At 45.7% G+C, this 19,903-nt stretch overlaps 1 protein-coding gene across 3 annotated transcripts in view; it reads left to right on the plus strand.

Annotated features, from left to right (window-relative positions):
• The window catches only part of Csmd2 (CUB and Sushi multiple domains 2), a 582,522-nt gene that overhangs the window by 67,267 nt on the left and 495,352 nt on the right, over positions 1-19,903 (plus strand). For all 3 annotated transcript variants that reach the window (XM_031378716.1, XM_031378717.1, XM_031378719.1), the window contains exon 2: positions 5,341-5,557. In XM_031378716.1, coding sequence (XP_031234576.1) covers positions 5,341-5,557 — 217 coding nt within the window. The remainder of the gene's footprint in view (positions 1-5,340; positions 5,558-19,903) is intronic.

Here is a 19,903-nt window from a genome sequence, read left to right on the forward strand (position 1 = left end):
GCTCGCCTTGCTCAGTGCCTCCTGCTCACCTTTGCTTTAACTGATGTATCTTCTCAGCAAACGCTGGTTGGATTCCAGGCACCTGGGGTTGCACTGGGGCCAGGACAGAGCTCTCAGGCTACACAGCCTTACTTCCAGAGGGACCATTTAGATGTGAAACCGACTGACCTCCCCCAAGACTCTCATCGTAGCCTCTCCATGACATCCTTTGCTTTCTGTCACCACCTTCTCTAAGAACTGCTCTTTGGGTCTCTTCCTCTGTTGTCTCTGTCTCCTGCCTCCGTCTCTTTCACCCTTACTGTCCCGTGACATGGGTAGTGTTTTCAAGGTTCATGTTCTGGGATCCTCTGCTTCTCTCTTTATACCAGGAAAGATCATTGTCTTATTTAGGTTTTTACTGCTGTGAATAGATACCATGACCAAGGCAACTCTTATAAGGACAACATTTAATGGGGGGAGAGGGGACTTACAGATTGAGAGGCTCAGTCCATTATCATCAGGGTGGGAACATGGCAGGGTCCAGGCATGGTGCAGGAGGAGCTGAGAGTTCTACATCTTCATCTGAAGGCCACTAGGAGAAAATTGGCTTCCAGGCAGCTAGGATGAGGGTCCTAATGCCCACACTCACAAAGACACATTTGCTCTAACAAGGCCACACCAACTTCACCAAGGCCACACCTCCTGAGAATAGTGCCACTCTCTGGGCCAAGCATATTCCAACTACCACAGTCATTCCCAGATTCCAAGTCAGTGTTTCCAGGTTTGGCATCCATTCCCGGTAGTGGATGTATTAATGGTTGTACTAGACATGAACAAGGTCCGATATTAAGACTCTGAGGAGTCTATATGTCAGAAACACTCTATGCACTCCTAAAGGGTACAATTACAGTGCTGCTTCCATGGGTGGATGGAGGTTCTAGTCAGTCCATGATCTAGGCCCCTGAAGTTTATCATGGGATTGACCTAGAGGACTGAATCAGTGACTTGGTGCGGTGACATCACAGACTTTTAAGGTCCTGAGATGAAGTTGTCTTGGTGCCTGTAGCAGAAAGAGGTGTTCAGGGAGGGGTACCTGGGCCCACTGGAAAGCTGTGACATGGAAGTTCTACTTCTTTATTCTTGTGGTTGGGTGACTGGCTTCTCTTCATTTGTGAACTTTTTTGTACCTTGTCCAGTGTTCATATGTAGCGTTTGCTCTGTTCACTGTTATTAGTAATAAGTACTCATACTTCCTGTAATGAGGTATTACTCTTGAACTTGATGCCTTCTACACACACACACACACACATCCCAACTCACACACGCACACACTTTCACACACTCACACATGCACACTCACACATACACGCTTATAGAAAACCATTAATCTTACAATATCTTTAAGAAAATTAGAAAACCACAAATATTTATCGGCATTGTCTCTGATAACTTTATAACATGGATTTTTTTTAAAAGCACTCTGTTAGCCTTTTATTCTATATGGAATTTACTTTGATATATCCTCTGAATTCAGAAAATAATTATTTCTAAATATTTTGTTCTCCAACATATTTTTTGTTGACTTAAAAAAACCTCCAGTATCTCAGTTTTGTTCTTCTTTCTTCCCTCCTTTCCTTCCCTCCCACCTCCCTCCCTCCCCTTCCTTCTCTTCTTCCTTCCTTCCCTCCCTTCCTTCCTCTCTCTTCCTTCCTTTGTCCTTCCTTTCTTCTTTCTTGTAGTGCTACCTCATGCTGTATCTTATCACTGAGACCCCCCAGAGTTTCCATATGCCATTCATGATATGATTTAGTATTCTTTATTATGAGAATAGTAAATTTTCTAGTCTTTATAAGACAACACATTGTCCAAATAACCCATTTTTCCAGTTAAATTTAGGTATCATTTCCCCAGAGTTAAAACACGTTCTTGGGCTTTTGATGAGCATTGCATCAGGCGGATAAATTAGCTTTTCAATAATTTTTTGAGAGGTTAATATTATAAATTAACCTTTCAGTAGTTAGGCTTTTCCACTCAAGACTCCATCATTTCTCTCCAATTATCCTGATTCTTTTTTTTTAAAATCCATTTGTAAAACTTCTTTCCATAAAGTACTTACACATTTTCTCCTTCTTTCTCTCCCTTCTTACTTCCTCCCCTCCCTTCCTCTCTCCTTCTATCACTTCATTTCTCCCTCCTTCCCTCCTTCCTTCCCTTCTTCCCTCCCTCCCTCCTTCCATTTTTCCTTCCTCCCTTCCACTATCCATTCCTCACTTTGATCCTCCCTCCCTCTCTTCTTCTCTCCCTCCTTCCTTCCCTTTGTTTCATGACACTGAGGGTGTAACCCCAGGGATTCCCATGTCAAGTTAGTCCCACATCATGAGCTACATCCAAGAGCCCACCTAGACATTTCTCCCCACGTTTATTTCTGTGTACACTATGTGCTTTGTAGTTGCCATGAAAGGAACTCTATCCTTCTTTCATCTGTTACTGGCATCGACGAACCTTATTGACTTTTGTATGGTTTGCATTGGGTTACTTTACTGAAATTTCTTCTTAGTTTTAATAGCTTTATGATCGATTCCTTTGGACTTCCTGAGCACATTAACATACTGTCTGCCAGCCATCTCTTTGCATCTCCCGTTCTCATTTCTCTTTCTGGTGCTGCACGCTGAGCTTTTCCATTCAGGCACGTGATCCTAGGGAGGATGCTGACACCTCTGTCTCATTTTTTTGATCCCTATCAGATGCTTCACCTAAAGTACAGTGTAAGGGGCTGATGAATGGAAGGCAGCCTTCTTTTGCCTTGTTCTGAATGCTTATTTTAATCAGAATTACATGTCTAATTTTATTAAATGCCTCTTTAGCATTTATCCAAAAGCCCTTAACTTTTTCCCCCTTAATGGAATACTTTGTATTAAGAGATTTCTTAATATTAAAGTCATTTAAAGATTAAGTTTCCTTCGTCAGTTAATCCCTAAAGTGGTTTTAAAAAATTAGTGTTGAGTCAACTTATCAGCGCCATCCTAGAGGAAGTGGCTTGGCTATATGAAGTCCCAACACTGAGTCACAATAGCTGTGGCCCTGTTCTTTAATTCCCCTCCACTCTAATTCAGCTTCTGTAAGGGAAGATACTAATAGTGTCCACCCTGTGTGGCTATTATGAATACCAAGTCCATAAGGGTAGAGGTCTTAGAGTTGTCTAGACAACCACTGACTGAATACAAAGGTCCTACTAGTTGACTGAGAACTGACTGTGTGCCTTCTGGCTACTGAGAATGCAGGATGTAAAGATTTCAACCCACATGGTTTCTGCCCTTATGTCTGTATCTTCAAATGTCCATATAGAAGCAGGAAGTATGCTGCTATGCTAAGTACTGACAGACAGAGGTGAAGGTGGCATGGCATTAGCACATTGATGAGTGAAATGTGAAAATGTAGGTGCACAGGACTGAGCGGCACTTTGGCTAGGAAGCTGGAGCATAGGGAAGGAGAAATTTCAAAGCACCAAACCATGTAGAGACTCCCATAGACATTAGTTTTCTTTCCTTGTTGATGAACAGGGAGGAGGCACTGGATGTTGGAGGCAGTGGTGATGCAGGTGACTCAGTCCTAGTTCTATCTTGATAGGATGCCTCTGAATGGAAAGAGATTGGTAAGGGTGAGAGTACATGTATTAGTCAGGGTTTCTATTCCTGCACAAAACATCATGACCAAGAAACAAGTTGGGGAGGAAAGGGTTTATTCAGCTTACACTTCCACATTGCTGTTCATCACCAGAGGAAGTCAGGACTGGAACTCAAGCAGGTCAGAAGCAGGAGCTGATGCAGAGGCCATGGAGGGATGTTCCTTACTGGCTTGCTTTCCCTGGCTTGCTCAGCCTGCTCTCTTATAGAACCCAAGACTTCCAGTCCAGGGATGGCACCTACCACCTTGATCACGAAAAAATACCCCACAGCTGGACCTCATAGAGGCACTTCCCCAACTGAAACTCCCTTCTCTGTGATAACTCCAGCCTGTGTCAAGTTGACACACAAAACCAGCCAGTACAGTACATAACTGAGGAGTTGGGAGTCCAAGGAAGAGCTTGGTATAGGAGGGTGAGAGAGAGAGAGAAACACTGGCCTCGGGGCTATGAAGAGAAAGGTGTCACTTCCAGTCTTATTTAGACTTTATGATGGGGACACCATCTCATCCCCTAAGTGAAGGAGCAGCAGGTGAAGGAAAAATGGATGTTCACCTCAAAGTAGTCATGCCTGGAGCCCAGAGGTGGTAACTGGCTTGCATTGTGCAGTTGTACTCCATCAATGCACAAATGGGACGTCCTCTAGGCTAGACAGAGACAAGAGGTTCCACTGTTGAGCCTGGAAAGGAAGCAGAGCCATCAGATGAGAGGAAGAGGGTATAGCGGTGTGAGAGGAAGCCACAGCGTGGCTGCTTTAGTGAGGTTCAACTCTACCAGCAGCATCAACAGTATGGAGAACTAAGTAGAAACGCTGCCTCTTCAAGCCCTCCTACCCTGACTCACTATCCATCTGAAGCTCCCTTTGAGCTAGATTTACAGCTGGCAAGCACAGGATGCAGTGTGAGCTGTGGCAGCTGAGTAGTGTGAGGGGTTCAAAGAGGTCAGTTAGCAGGAAGATGGGTTGCATATGCCCAGTACATCTGGTCTGTGATCTTGATGTACCTGCTCTCAGGTAGACATGTAGGCACAGTAAGGCAGAACTGTCGAGGATGGAAAAGGATCAGCAGGCAGGGTGTGCTTCCAGTCAGTCTGGCTGTGGAGGAGAGGACAGAGCTGGGCCGCAGAAGGAGTAGTGTGGGGTTGTTTTTATGAAAGGTAGAGTCTGGAACACATTTGAAGTGAGAAAACCCCAGTGGAGAGGAAAGAACAGGGCATGTACAAAAAAAAAAAAAAGGTCCCTAAAAGGCCAGGAAGTGTATGACTGCAGTGATCCCATATAGGCAGAGGAAGAAGGATGGCAGTTTGTGGCAGATGTATTCTTAGCTCATATTTTCTAGGTAGGGTGGGGAAGTGAGGATATCAGGATAGTGAAGCGCTAGGCAACAGAGGAGGTTTAAGATAGTCCCCTGATTTGGTTGAAAGGTCTATTATGCAGTCTGGTTGCAACTATGTCTGGCTTTAAGGTATGAGCATTGGTTTTCATCTTATAGAGCTGTCCTGAAGCTTCAATAAGACTGAACACAGTGTGCCACATGGGGACAGGCTGGGTACCAATCCCAGGGCAGTCCATAGGAAGCCCTCAGTAAAGTGATGGCTCTTTAACATGGTACTTCCACCTCTTGAAAATTTCTTGGAAGGTCTGATGGCCACACTGACCCTTTTTCCTTTCTCTCTTCCAGGCCAGAACTGCACATTCCATCTTCAGGGTCCCAATGGCACAGTGGAAAGCCCAGGCTTCCCTTACGGCTACCCCAATTATGCCAACTGCACGTGGACCATCACTGCAGAGGACCAGCACAGGATCCAGCTCGTGTTCCAGTCCTTCGCCCTAGAAGAGGACTTTGATGTCCTATCAGTGTTTGATGGCCCACCTCAGGCAGAGAACCTTCGAACAAGGTACCATTCTCTTCTCTCCTCTCTGCTGCAAGCAGCTGGGCCTGAGCCAAGCCTGGTGAACAGAGGGATTCTGCTTGGTTATTTAAGTTTACGTCAACCTGTATTAATTACAGATAACTATGCATGGAATATATTTTGATCATAATTGCTCTTTTGTGCCTCTCTTATTCCCATTGACCCCTTTACCTTCCAGTTAGTCTTCTACTTTCATTTATCTCATATCTCCCTTTATATGTGTATGAACCAAAGACTTAAATTAGGGTTACTTACCAGATCATGGGCAAGGCCTTCTTTATAGAAGCATTGGGCCCCTTACCAGTACCTACACAACTGGAGACAATGCATCTTTCTCACCTCCAGAAATTGTTAACCACCTGAAATCCTCAGGAAGGGACAGAGCCTGTGAACCCCTCCCCTCCTCAAATATGGATGGATCTGGCCCTAGGTGGGGTATTGACTTCCTTTCTATGGGGCCCTTCCTTAGCACCTCTGCTTGCTTGCTGTTGTTTTATGACAAAGTTCTGCTTGGGAGGCAACGGAGTGGCATAACTCCGAGCCATCTCAGCTTCTTTCTGGTTTGAGCCTCCACCAGACGTGATAGTTATTGCACTACAGCCCAGCACCTCAAACTTGTAATCCCCTTGCCTCAGTTTCCTGAGTGCTGGGGTTACAGGTAAGCCTCCTTCAACATGCCTACCTTCTCTGTTTCCTTTAAGGCTCACAATTCCTTCCCCCTGCGTTGTTAGAATTGGCAAGGCTGTGTCAGACCCTTGGGAAAACTGGGTAGAAAACAGAAGTTATTGAGAAATCCAAATCTTTCCATGGAAACTACTTTTGCCATCATAAGCATATCTTTGTCTATGTCTGCTTGTTGGGTCTATCCTCCACACACAGAGAAAATGCTGATATTTTCACCTGACTCTGAGTCATGTGGGGCTGAAGGCTGGTAAGTGATGGGGGGTGCTGTCATGGAGCATGGGTCTGGAACCATGGAGATGTGCTGAAATAGCCCTTGCATTTGGATACTTTGATTGTGGGACTAGAATTGAGACTTCAAAATGTTGCTCATCCCCTCTAACTCTATCCTGTCTGATGGAAGCTCAAACCAGAGAGAGGCTGAAATGGCTCAGAGCTATGCCACTGCATTGTCTCCCAAGACAAGGAGGTCACCGAGGAGATGATGGCTGGATAGCATCCCCCTCTGTGGGAATGGCTGACTTCTGGGCACATAGCCCCACCACAGAAGCTTTCTGTGCTTCATTGACCTGGAGGCCCGCTCTGCACCATCACAAGCATTATTAGCTCTGCCTTCTCACTTAAACTTCCAAGCTTCTCAGAGACCTAACATTGTTAGTGCTTCGCCTGTAAAGTTCTACGGTGTCTGGGGTGATCATGTTTGTCTCAGGCTTACCCCCTAAGCTGGCTCAAGGCTCATGTGCAGGGTGGTTCCCCTAGCCAGTGAGTCTGGGAAGCCTGCAGCAGAGTTAGGGAAGTGTCTCCCAGGCATGACAGGGTTTGTCTGTCTTCCTATGATATTGCACACAGTGTGCCATACAGGTGATATTTAATGAAAACTGTTAAAGGGACTAAAGTCCTCTTTCATTCATTCATTCACTCGTTAATTTAACAAACATTCTGTGAATATCTGCTTCATACTAGTGCTGTCCCAAGTGCTAGGAGGAACATAGCAGCCAGCAGATGAAAGGCCCTGTCACCATGGAGTTTACATGCTAATGTGGAAACAGATATGGCCTATCTCAGTGGATGCCATACAGGCAAAGTAGCACAAGAGTAGCTGATGGGACTGGATTTTGTAGGGAGGCTAGGGAGGACCACTGAAAGGGACACATGACAGCTGTCCTGTGTGGATGTCTAGGGAAAGTTTCCAGGCCATAGGCATGGGTGGCACTGGGGCTTCTAAGCACAGCCCACCCTGTGGAGGCTCATCTGAATACCTGGCTCCAGTTGTCTGTTGGTAGGTTATCCCTATCAATAGTGGGCTTCCCACCTGTCACATTCGCAGCATCCACTAGGAGGGTGAGTTGGAAGGATGCCTGTGCCTCTGAGATCCCTTGGTTGCATGGGAGCTCACACACTGGTGCAAGCCAGGAGGAGAAATGAACCCAAAGAACATGGGAGCATGTTATCCTGGGAGGGGACGGTTGGTTCTTCTAGAGGTAGGGGCTCTCAGGTTCTCCTGAATCTTCACATTAGAGCTTATGGATATCCTCAGGTTTTCTCATTCATGAATCAGTTGTCATTTTTGTGTGTGTCAAGGAATTCAGCCATCATCACAGAAGGGCCTAGGACTGTGTGCATGTGTCTTCATGGCGCCCTGTCCTGCCTCTCCTTCTTTGGGGGCAACCATATTCTTTCCATCCCCTAAGACTTGACAGACATTTCTCTGTTTTATTGGTCTTTTAAAACCCCCCAGTGCTGTGGCTATCAATTTTATTCTTTCTCCATTATCTAACATATTGATTTCTACTTTTATCTTTCTCCATTCTTTTCTCCCACTTACCTTAGGCTGACGTTGCTCTTTGCGGGTTTCATGAATTGAATTAGTCCCATTATTTCTTGTTTGATAATAAAAGCATTAAGAGGCATTTTTCCCCTAAGTGCAACTTTGACCATATCCTGTAAATTTTGACAGGTAGTTGTTATTTCAGAAAGAGTTTCTAATTGCAGTTTTGTTCTTGCTTTGACTCTGGAGGCTTCGCCTCAGAATTTCAAGTATTATCTGTTTATTCTCTTAAAACTTATGATCTAGTTTTATTGCATTATGATTGGATTATGCTTTTTGACTTTAGGAGATTGTTGATTTTTCTGCTTCCTTTTTAAGACCATATTTTATAAATGTACTATGGGTATTGGAAAAATCAAATATTTTGCATTGAAGGATGAAAATTCATGTCATTAATCCTCTGGGGTTTTTCTAATTTCTTATTTATTGTTTAATTGATATCCATCAAGGTAAGCAATGGATTGGTTTCAGGCTTTCAGAGTTGTCATTACTGCTATTTATAAGTTTTAAAACACTTTCTGCGTTTTGATGCAGTATCTCCAGCCTAGACATACATTTTTTTTTTTTTTACATTGTCATGAGTGCAGTATGGCATGCGTGTGTGGAGAACACATGTGTATGTGGGTACTCCTGTGTGTGAAAGGTCAGAGGAAGATACCAGGCTCTATTATTCTCTGCCTGACACATTTGAGCCTGGGTGTCTCACTGAACCTGGAACTTGATGTCAGGTAGCCAGCAAGCCTCAGAGATCTTCCCGTCTCCACTCCCCGATAGCACTGAGGCCACAGGCTTGTGCACAGCCATCCCCAGCCAGGTGCTGGGGATTCAATAGCAGGTCCTCATGCTCACAAAGCAACTCTTCTTACCCAGTGAGCCAACTCTCTAGCCAAGTCCTTCTTAAAAAGAATTATGTTCATTGTTTTTAATATGTGTATGTTTCTATGTGTGCGTGCACACATGCATGCATCTATGCATTCATGTAGGGTGAGTGCAGGTGCCCATAAAGGGCAGGAGAGGGCATTTGATTTCCTGGAGCTGGAGTTACAGGTAGATGTGAGTTGCCTAACATGGGTGCTGAAAACTGAACTCAGTCCTCTGCAAGATCAATATGGTCTTAGCCACTGAACCATTTCCCTAACTCCCGGTAAATATTTTCAAACATTGAACCTTCACTGTGATTTTTTTTTTAATTTTCCTGATATAAAATTTACCTTCCTTATTCAATGATTTCTTTTGCTTTTAATTTTACTTAGATACTAATATTGCCATCCTCCCCCTCCCCCTTTTTAGGATTGCATTTGTGGGGGCGGCCTTTGCCAATTCCTCTATTTCGGGATATCAATGGCATTGTTTAGGGATGACTCTTATCCCTGAAACATCTCCAGATTTTTAAGAGTTCCTAACAGGACTGCGTTCTTCAGCAGCACAGCTTCAACCACTCCCCTTCCAGGCTGTAACTGATGTTCACTGTCCCTGGTGTTCGATGCTTTCTATTTGTAAGCTTTCTTTTCTCCTGTCTTCAAGTACAAGATGTCTTCACTTTCCCCCAACGATTTTCACCCTGCCCATGGTTGAAGTGACTTCCTTAAAGCATATTTTAAGCTGCATCTCTCTGTCATCATCCTGCTAACCTTTCCCTTAATGGCGCCTGGCTGGCTGGGCCCGAGTCTCCTGGAGGATGTCTTGAGTGCCCTAGAACTCTTGTCTTTGTTTCCAAAGTTGACATATCTCTTTTATACCTTGGGTCAGAGGCGGCATGGAGTCCCACCGTAGCCTTGATGCTCCATCTTGAACAGGACAACTAGCAGGTTTTTACTCTTTTGATGCCATTGTAAATAGAATTGATTTTCCCGATTTCATTTTTGCTAATCCGTAGAAATACGGTTGACCTCGCCGTATTGATTTGTGCTCTATAACCTTACTGAATTCTCCTCTGCTCAACGCTGTCCTGTGTGCCTCTCTTAGTGAGAGCATTTTGACTAGCACCTTTCTAGTTTGGATAGCACTCCTTTCTTTTGCACAGAGTTTCTGGTACAAGGATATACAATGGTGGAAGTGGCATACCTTGTCTGAGTGACAAAGGGGAAGTATGTGGCTTCCCACCATGAAGTATGTTAGCCGTACTTGTATTGCAGATACCCTTCAGACAAAGGTCTTTAAGCAGAGGATTTTGGAATAATCTGGTTACTATCTAAGAGATACACAGGAAGGGGCATGCGCAGGAGACTACCGGGCCAAGTGATAGCCAGGACCAAAACAATGGAGAGAGGAGATGGGGTGGATTTCTATGTTATGAGAAATAGTTGTCCCAAGAGTCACTAGCGGCTTTCTGGAGACTTGGAGGGAATAGAAGAGCCATAGAGGATGATTCAGTGGTGTCTAGCTCAGACACAGAAAACAATCCCTGTCAGCCTGAAGTAAAATCAGTCCACAGGAAAATGTGCAGTGCATACATGCACGCTCCATACACATGCATATCCTATATCATGAATATACATAAAATGGCCATTATGCAGTGCACCGTGAATATGCATTTGGTGTTTGCAATATGTAGCACACATACATCTAATATGTGTGTGATGTGGTATGCAGAGTATGTGTACAGGACAATGTATCCTTACCCCTGGCCAGGACATGGCTGGCCAGCATGTTTTTGCACTGATGTTGTTCTTCATCTAGTGAACGGGTGAGTAGTCTCCTATAGTATTATCCCATCAGACATCACAGTAAGAGATGTGTGTGTGTGTGTGTGTGTGTACATACATAAACACATATACATATATACTTACAAGATGTACATGTCGCAGTGCTAGGGATTGTTAAGCAGACACTGTGCCCCAGCCTTTAATTCTCATCTCCAGCCTCCAATCTCTATTTTTATTAATGCCATGATGTCATGCAAGTCTGACTTTGCCGAGCCTTATCTGTGAAGTGGAGGTGACTGTCTCATCTCCTGGGGCTGATATGTGAGTTTTCTGCCGCAGGTCCCCACATGCTCAGGAAATGTTGTTTGCATCCTTCCTGTCTTCCAGTACTTCAGCCTAAGAGCTCGGGCATTTCTGAAAGGTTTTGGCTGTGTCCCAATGCTTCATCTGTGCTTTCCCACCAGATCCTTCCATCAAGGAACCAAAGACACTATAGGAAGATCCTGAGAGAGGACTGTGCTCAGAGAGAGGTTGATCATTATGCAGTGTAGGTATATGGTGTGTGCTATGCAATGCAGCAAGTTTATGCTCGAAGCATAGATGTACAACATGTAGGTAGGCATACGTGGGCCATGAGTGCATATGTGATGCAGCATTAGGTGTGTGCAATGTATCTGTCTAGTGAGTATGTGTGCTGTGTGTGTATAAAATGTGTGTGCAAAGTATTATGTGTGTGTGCTTTGTGTGCATGGAATAGATCAATGTGTTCTGGATGCCATAATGGTCTTCTTTCTCCTCCTCTCCCACCCTGATGGTGGACCGGAGCCAAGAGGCCTGTAGCGGCCCTCTCTCCACCTGCATTGCTTGCAGGTCTCTGTATTTATTGCCCACACCTTAACAGGCAGGCACTTGGCAGTTTCTACTCTCACTGAATTCCTCACACTCCCCTCTTCTCCTCATCCTTCCAGCGTCCTGATCATCTTTATCATATTATGATTGCTCAGTAGTCAACTTCCCACCCCTCAAACCTACCTTTCTGCAGTTGCTCACTCCTGGGGTGGGCTACAAGCTGCGATTTAACCCCCATTGGAATCTAAGTGCTTTGGGCACAGGCAAGCCTCCTACCAGATTTTGCTGTGTCAGAGCCACACAGGGAACTGTGCTCCTAACGCACACGTGGAGCTGGCATGCAAGAGCACCAGCTTCTACCCAGTTGTGAGTCCCTGGTGGGTTGCTTCCACACTACCCTCTGTAACCCCATCAATAAAATGGGCCTATCATAGTGTATCTATCTTAGTTCCTCCGTGTTTGGCTAATGACGATTATATAAAACTGTATGTGTATACTGTCTTGAAATGTATGAGGTATGAATAAAAGTAATGCTTACACAAAACCTTAGAAAATACAAGCATAAATTTCCAAGTTGTAAGAAGAAGCAGTGGCTGTTGACGGAATGCAATCTAGGTGTTCACAGGACCTCTGACAATGCTTGGAAATTTTTTTGTGTGTGAATGTAATAGTACTGGGGATTGAACCTAGGGCCCCCGGCATGCTATGCAAGCATTCTACAACTGTGCTACAGTCCTAGCAATCCTAGACATTTTTGATTGCATGTCTCAGGACGCCAATGGCCTCTGGCAGGTTGAGGCCGAGGATGCTACTACAAATTTCAGGATGTGCAGGATGCCTGTGCACAGCAAATAACTCTCTGCCTCCAAATACAGTAGCGCTGAAGCTAAGACACCCCAGGGACACTTGACTTGGACATTCAAGGGCCTCAGCTTCAGACTTGCTCCCACTCAATCCTCTTTCTCTACCAGTGACCTTGGGCAAACAAGTTAACCTTTCTAAGCCTCAGTTTCCCCCCTCTGTGAAACAGTTTTCTCAGTGACACTGCTTTGGCAGCCACACCTGGCATCACTGACAGAGAGGTGCCAGTAGGCACCGTGCGCTGTGCACAGCTTGCAGCATCTGAAGACACCATTCATCTCCCTGAGCCTGCCTCTCTCCAGCAGGAGTTCAGAGCATCTCCTTGCAAGATCTCACATCTCATCTAGTGCTATTCACAAGCAGCTACATCCTGGGGTGCCAGAAGGCAGCGTCTGGCTGCTTGAAATTAAATTTACAATAGAAGCTGATCAGTTTCTTCTCATAATGGATCAGGGTGGGAGAATGGGGTGGAGAACAGTCCTGGAGGCTGAGGAGCCTGTAGGAGTTTGGAAATTAGCAAGAAAGGAACAAAGTGCCTTCCAGATAATGCAGTGTCAGCCCTGCCTGGATGAATTACTGAAACAATCCCCACGTCTCTGCTTTTGTACAATTAGATGGCCTTTCAGAGCTGGCAAACATCCCATTGAACTGCAGTTTAATGTGGAATGAAGTTTGCTAATGGAGCACCAGCCAACGTAATCTATGGAGGCTCTGCTAATAAACTGCATCTCTGTAAGTCGGAGGGTTTATAGGGCGCTAGTGATGACTGCCCCAGTTAAGCACAGCTAAGCATCCCTTAATTTAGACATTTGGGCTCCCGTTATGGGAAGTGCTACGACTCGTTCACTCAGTTACTGGCAATAGACATTCTGTCATCAGCCTAAGGTGGAATGGAGTCGCAGTCATTTGGAGCTGGTTGCAGATCTCGCTCAACTGGCGTTAGACACCTGTTTGCAAGTTGTAATGATCCACAAATTTGCCAGATTTACTATCTCCTTATGAATATGAATTGCAGCAGATGCCCCCATAGGACCGTCCCATTGGGTTCCATTCTGTGCTTTGCACACCAACAAGGCTGTCCTTGGCAAGTCCTCTCTCTGGAGTCCTTTGGGGATGCGCCTTTGTGGACAGGAGGTGGTTGAGAGGACCCCTGGGGATGAGGGAGCAATCTTCTGGTAGGATGAGACAGAGAGGACACAGGAAAGGACAAGAAGTTACGTGACACAGCAAACCCGTTGTGTGCCAGCCACGGTGCTAGACATTTGTTGATTCATTCATTGTCGTAGTTTGACGTTTATTGGATGTCTACCAGGAGTGCCAGGTGTTGGAGATATAACAGTTAATGAGACAGCTTCTTCCTTCAAGGAGCTTGCAGAATCTTGAGGGAGCCAAGTGACTGATCGGGCAGACAGTAGACAATGCTGAGGGGCAGAACTAGGAAGCCATCCTCATCTGGGGTGGGGTTCAGGGGGCTCTGTGGGTGCGAGATGCTCTCCTTCCAGCTATTCCTTCTCTTGGTTACTTCTCATTCTCCACATCTTCACTCAGTTGTCACATCCTCAGCCAAGGGATCAGCAGTAGTCACTTGTCCTGTTGCAGTGACAGAATGCCTGACACAGACAAACTAAAAGGGGACAACATTTATTTTGGATCAGGGGTTCAAAGGTGTCTGTGGGGAGAGCGTGGTAGAGTGGAGCAGACCACATCATAGAGACCAGGAAGCAGTGAAAGGAGGATATGGGAATAAACTAAGGAAGGATATATGTTAGAGAACACATGCTCAGTGATCTACTTCCTAGGACTTACCTCCCACTTATACCAGCACACTATGAACCTATTAATTGGTTCATCTATTCATCAGGTCCATCCTCTCAAGGTTCAGTCACTTCCCCCTAGTCGATTAGCTTATAACCACACCCTTAGTCCATGAGACTAGTGGGGACATTTAATTCCTCAAATGTCCAGTGTCTTTCCCAAATCTCATAAGCTTATAGCCAGGCTCTGAGTGCGTGAGACTATGGGAAGCATTTCACAGCTAAACCATAATAGATTCTTTCTGGTATACACTTCCTCCCATCCTGGGGGAGATATCTATTTAGGCGACTACAATCTACCTTTCCAGGCTTTTTGTGTGTGGTGTGTATCCACCCCATAGTTCTGCAAGTGATTCCAGAACTCTCTTTTCCCTCCACTATAGCTCCAGGGCCTACTGCAGAGCTGGTCGTATAACAGGTGCTCAATAGATATCTATCCAGTGAATGAATGGATGTGTGGATGGATGGATGGATGGACAGATGGATGGATGGGTGGATGGATTGATCAATGGATGGGTGGGTGGATGGGTGGATGGATGGATGGATGGATGGATCAATGGATGGGTAGATGGATCAATGAATGGATGGGTGGATGGATGGATGGATGGATGGATGAGTGGATGGATGGATGAGTAAATGGATGGATGGATAGGTGAATGGATGGGTGGATCAATGGATGGATGGGTGGATGGATCAATGGATAGATGGGTGGATGGGTGGATGAATGGATGGATGGATGGATGGATGAGTGGATGGATGGATGAGTAAATGGATGGATGGATGGGTGAATGGGTGGATGGATCAATGGATGGAAGGGTGGATGGATGAATGGATGGATGAATGGATGGATGGATGGATGGATGGATGGATGGATGGATGGATGGATGGGTGGATGGGTGGATGGATGGATGGATAGATGGATGGATGGATGGATGGGTGGATGGGTGGATGAATGGATGCTTTCTAGAGGAATGGATTGCAAAGGGAGGAATTGGGAGCAAAGTAAGCCATGATGATATGTTCAGGCAAAGCAGAGAGGCTGATTCAGTTGTGACTGGAGTGTAGTCGTGAAGTGGAGAGGGACCGTATCACCAGGGGATTTGTATGTTTTATGGGGAGCTTGAAACATGTCCTCAGGGAAGCAGGGGCATACAGGAAGGTTTTAAACTGGTGCTGTGTGTGTCAACAACACACAGGGAGAGGATTAAGAGTCCCAGGCCAGAGGATAAGTGAGTGAACTGTGGCTCTCCAGAGCCCCAAACCAGCCTTTGTCTACCAGAGATGTTGGCCATTCCACTGAAAGAAACTCCACCTCACTTCTTAAAGCAATAAGTACTTCAGAAAAGTCAAGCAGAAAACTGAGAAAACAGGGCCCCACTGCCTCCGTCCCAGCCCTTGTCCCAGCCTGTTCCCTTGAGGTAGCCACTGCTAACAGTTTGGTGAGTTTCCAATTTCTTCTTAAGTAAAGATTCATTAACTGCCCATGAGGCTTATTGGGACATCCATCAGCCCTTTAAAAATTGTTCTGATGAATTAAGTGTAAACTAATTAGAAACATGGATTCAATTACCCTCGAAACACACAAGGGTTTAATAATTAATAGGAAGAGGGCTTGAGGCCAAAGACATTATGGATTTTTCTCAAACCCCCAATATTGGAAAAGTAGATATGTCTGATTCACCTAAATGCTCAAAACTGTATATCCCAAGGCAAATGTGGTTTCTGGGAGCTGTGTCTTTCCTCAGGAGGGTTACCTGTAACAAATGGAGAGTCATTGCAGGAGACAGGAAGCCACACTCTGTGGGGTCTGGCTGGCCAGAGCTTTTGGAGACAGGGTGGTGGTTTGCAGTTCAGGGTCACTGTAGTCAGTTTCCTTGGTGACTTTAAATAGGAAGTGTTTGGAGAGAGATGGATGTCTGCTGAGGTTCCCTGTGAGCTCAGTTGTGAACCCAGAGCATTTAGAGACCAAGTCCTGGTCAAGAAGACGGTTGTGGAGGGAAGGTATCTCTGTGCATCCTTTGACCTGTGATTGTCCATTTAGATGGGCTAGGAGAGACTCAGATATGGGGTTAGAGCAAATATTTCCCTCTAGTGCCCAAGGCTTTCTGAGCTCTATCTCCATTAATCTTCCCAGAAGTGAGAGTTATTACCTCAGCTACACTGAAGCTGTGTAGCCATGGCCTCCACTCTCAGAACTGCCTGATACCCAGTTTGCTACAGGTTAACTGACAAAAGTTTGAGGGAGGAGTCCTCCACAGTTGAACTTCTGGCAGGCAATTGTAGTGATCCAGGGATATCATATGCTCCTCATAGGTCTGGGCAGACATGATAGAGGGAGAAGATGGCATCAGGTGTCACACAGAGGCAGGTGGGCAGCAGAATTGAGGTACTGAGATTTTTCTCCTTCATAGCAGGGCCTCCCAGTTACGTGACAAGGTCTCAGCTTGCTCACTGTGCAGCACTGCTACTCAATAACATTTAAGGCATGGTGGAACCCAGCCTTACTTGAGAGTGAAGTTGACTACTGCTTCTCGTTTGCCTATTGCTCTCTTGCTGAGATAGTACAATGACCCCTTTACTCTCAAGTCGTACTTCCTGAATAACTGAGGACAACAAAAAACTGCTGCTCACAGGACCCTGATAACTCAAGGGTGTTGCCTTCAGGGTTGAGACAGGTTTGAACCTGCTTTCCATTCTAGTTTTCCCCGTCTTGGATAGTGGAAATGGTACCTACAGACACCCCTGAGGGCTTGGCCTCCTTGTTCTCTTAGAACTTAAGTAAATACAAGAGAAGCATTGAATTTCAAACTACTGTACACTTAGAGAACCCGGAATGTCATATGTAAGGATGAACTGTGGTAAGTACCCTTAGAAGACCTGGGTTCCTGTTGGGGAGCCTTGCTATTAAGGTAGCAGTCCCCATGACTGGATGGCTTTCTGAGTGCAAAATGGGGGACTCCCTTCCTCAGGGGGGCTCCCTGTCTCTGCCTGTCTTTGTGTAGAGAATGTCCCTGAACCTAGATAACTGGCCTTGTCTGAAAAGTGACCTTGTATAGAGCTCTCTGCAAGGCTGCATAACTCAGCACACACACACACACACACACACACACACACACACACACACACACACATGCGCCCCACTCTGGCTTGCTGCCCACATGATAATTAGGTGCTATATTATAACCAATCAGCTATTCCATTATTGCTTTCTTGATGCCATGGCCAGTTAACATTTTCCACCCAAGGCTGGCCTTGAACTCTCTATAGCTAAAGATGACCTTTGGCGTCTGATCCTCCTGCATCTACCTCACAAGTGCTGGGATTATAATCATCATATTTATTGGTGGTTTTTCATGTGTTGCTTGGAATTGAACCCAGGGCCTCTTGCATGCAAAGCAAGCACTCTAGCAACTGAGCAACATCTACATCCTAGCCTTACATCAACCCCTTCTCTTCACCAGGTTAGCATCATCCACCTGACTTACCAAGCAAAGGATCATATCTAGGGGAATCCCACAGCTTGGTCCAGCCCCAATATTTAAGACTGGGTGATGGCCAAGATGTATGTAGAAGGGCCAGAAAGCGTCACTGATTTTTCTGGGGTGATTTCTGCCCTTTTCAGGGATTGCACTTAACTCTCTACAATGCCACCATTTGTCTTTGGTGTCAGGGTTTATTTTCCTTTGGCACATTAAGCAGCATGGCAGAGAGGGCTAACTGCCCACCATCCATCTTGCCTCTCCTCAGACGTGTAGACTTGTCGGTGGGAAGCAGCTGCCTGCTGAGCTAGGTAGAGTCACGTGATTCAGTAACCAGTAGGCACACGCCAAGCACTCTCTGTCCTGGCCTGGCTCAGAAAGGCTTCCTAACCTGCTCTCCTCTCTCCTTTCCTGAGTCTAGAGCTGGGAGAACCTGGATCCCAGAGGTAAAGCCAACTGGATCCCAACAGCTTGACTGGCTTTGATATAAGGTAGAAATACCCATGTCCAGGTTCACCTTGTGCCACGGCTGCTGTTCACTTAGCTATTTAAGCTCTGAGACAGTATGCATAAGTTTATTAGAGCTCACAGGCAGGCAAGGCCTCAGGACACCTTGGGCTATAAGCTTTGTTGGGGGTTGGGCTCACCTTGGGCCTCGTTTGCTCTGGGAAGATGAAGCTATGAACTGGTCCTTCCTTCAGCCCTAAACCATAAGCTTTTAAACAGTAAGGTATGACTTTAAGCACTTCCTGTGCCCCTGACTCTCCCTCCCTCCCCATTAATCTGCCCCCTCCCTCCTTCTCTTCCTCCTTCTTTTTCTTCCTTCCTTCCTTCCTTCCTCTCCTTCCATCTCTTGTAGTGCTAGGGATTAAGCCCAGGGCTTTCTTTACACATGCAGGTCAAGTATTCTGTCATCAAGCTATATCCCCAGACTGTTTATTTAGAGACAGGGCCTCCTGCAATTGCTCAGGCTGGCTCTGAATTCACTCTGTAGCCCAGGCAAGATTTTAAATGGACAATTCTCCTGCTCATGAATTACAGTTGTGTGACACCAGGCCCACCTGTGGCCCTGGCTTTTGGCGTCTGTTCCTTGACATCAGGATTCAGTCCTTGTAGTCCCTACAACCATCCCATCCCCGCAGCAGGCAGGATACAGGGTAGGTGGTGGAGAAGCAAGGTTTAGAGCATCTCCATGGGTGAACATCCTTGCTCTGCCTCTTACAACCAGCATGACTTTGAGAAGGTTTTTCTTCCTGGTCCTCAAGCTTCCATCCTCACAGGATGGGGCTCTGTCTTGGTTGGTTTTCCTAACGGTCAATTTGATAAAGCCTAGAGTCATCTGAGGAGGTACTCCACTGAGGAGCTGCTTAGATCAGATTGCATCCTGGGCATGTCTGTAGGGGACCATCCTGATTGTCCATTGATACAGGAAGGCCTAGCCCACTGAGAGCAGCATCATCCCCAGGCAGGTGGTCCTGAACTATATAAGAAAGCTAGCTGAGTCTAAGCTGGCCTGAGAGCCAGCAAGTAGCCTCTTCTACGATGCCTGCTGTACTTTATTATTGGCTGTGAAGTGAGCGCCTCAGTTGGAGGTAATTCTGTGTGGAATAGCACGCAAGCCTGCCTTCAAGTTTCTGCCTTAAATTCCTGCCTTGACTGCCCATTAATGAAAGATTGCAACCTGGAATTGTAAGCCTAAGAAACCCCTTTCTCTCTTATATTACTTTTGGTCAGAGTTTTTTTTTTTGTTTGTTTTGTTTTTTTTTAAATCACAAAGAACAGGATGAAATTAGGACAGGCTCCTGTAGTACTGACCTTGTAGACAGGTTGGGAAGACCCAGCTCCCTACAAGATTTAATGTTCCTAGAATATTCTGAGTACACAGTGAGCACTCTGTAAATGCGCTCCTAGTCTCTTACCGCCCCATATTTTCTAGCCATCCTCTCTGCTTAACCCTGGTCACACTGGTGTCACCTCTTGCCTCAGTGATCCCATGGTCCTTTTCGGGATCTCCTTGCTGATTAAAAGGTAGAAATTTTTTAAAAAAAGATATGGTATGGGTAATGTTTGTTTGATTTGCTGCTGAAAGTTCTCCTATCCCCCACACTGTGTGTTACAGGTACTCCTGTCCCTCACACTGGTGCTACAGGTACTCCTGCTCCCCCCCCCCCACT

This window comes from Mastomys coucha, unplaced genomic scaffold (genome assembly GCF_008632895.1).
Source record: "Mastomys coucha isolate ucsf_1 unplaced genomic scaffold, UCSF_Mcou_1 pScaffold18, whole genome shotgun sequence".
Taxonomy (NCBI): Eukaryota; Metazoa; Chordata; class Mammalia; order Rodentia; family Muridae; genus Mastomys; species Mastomys coucha.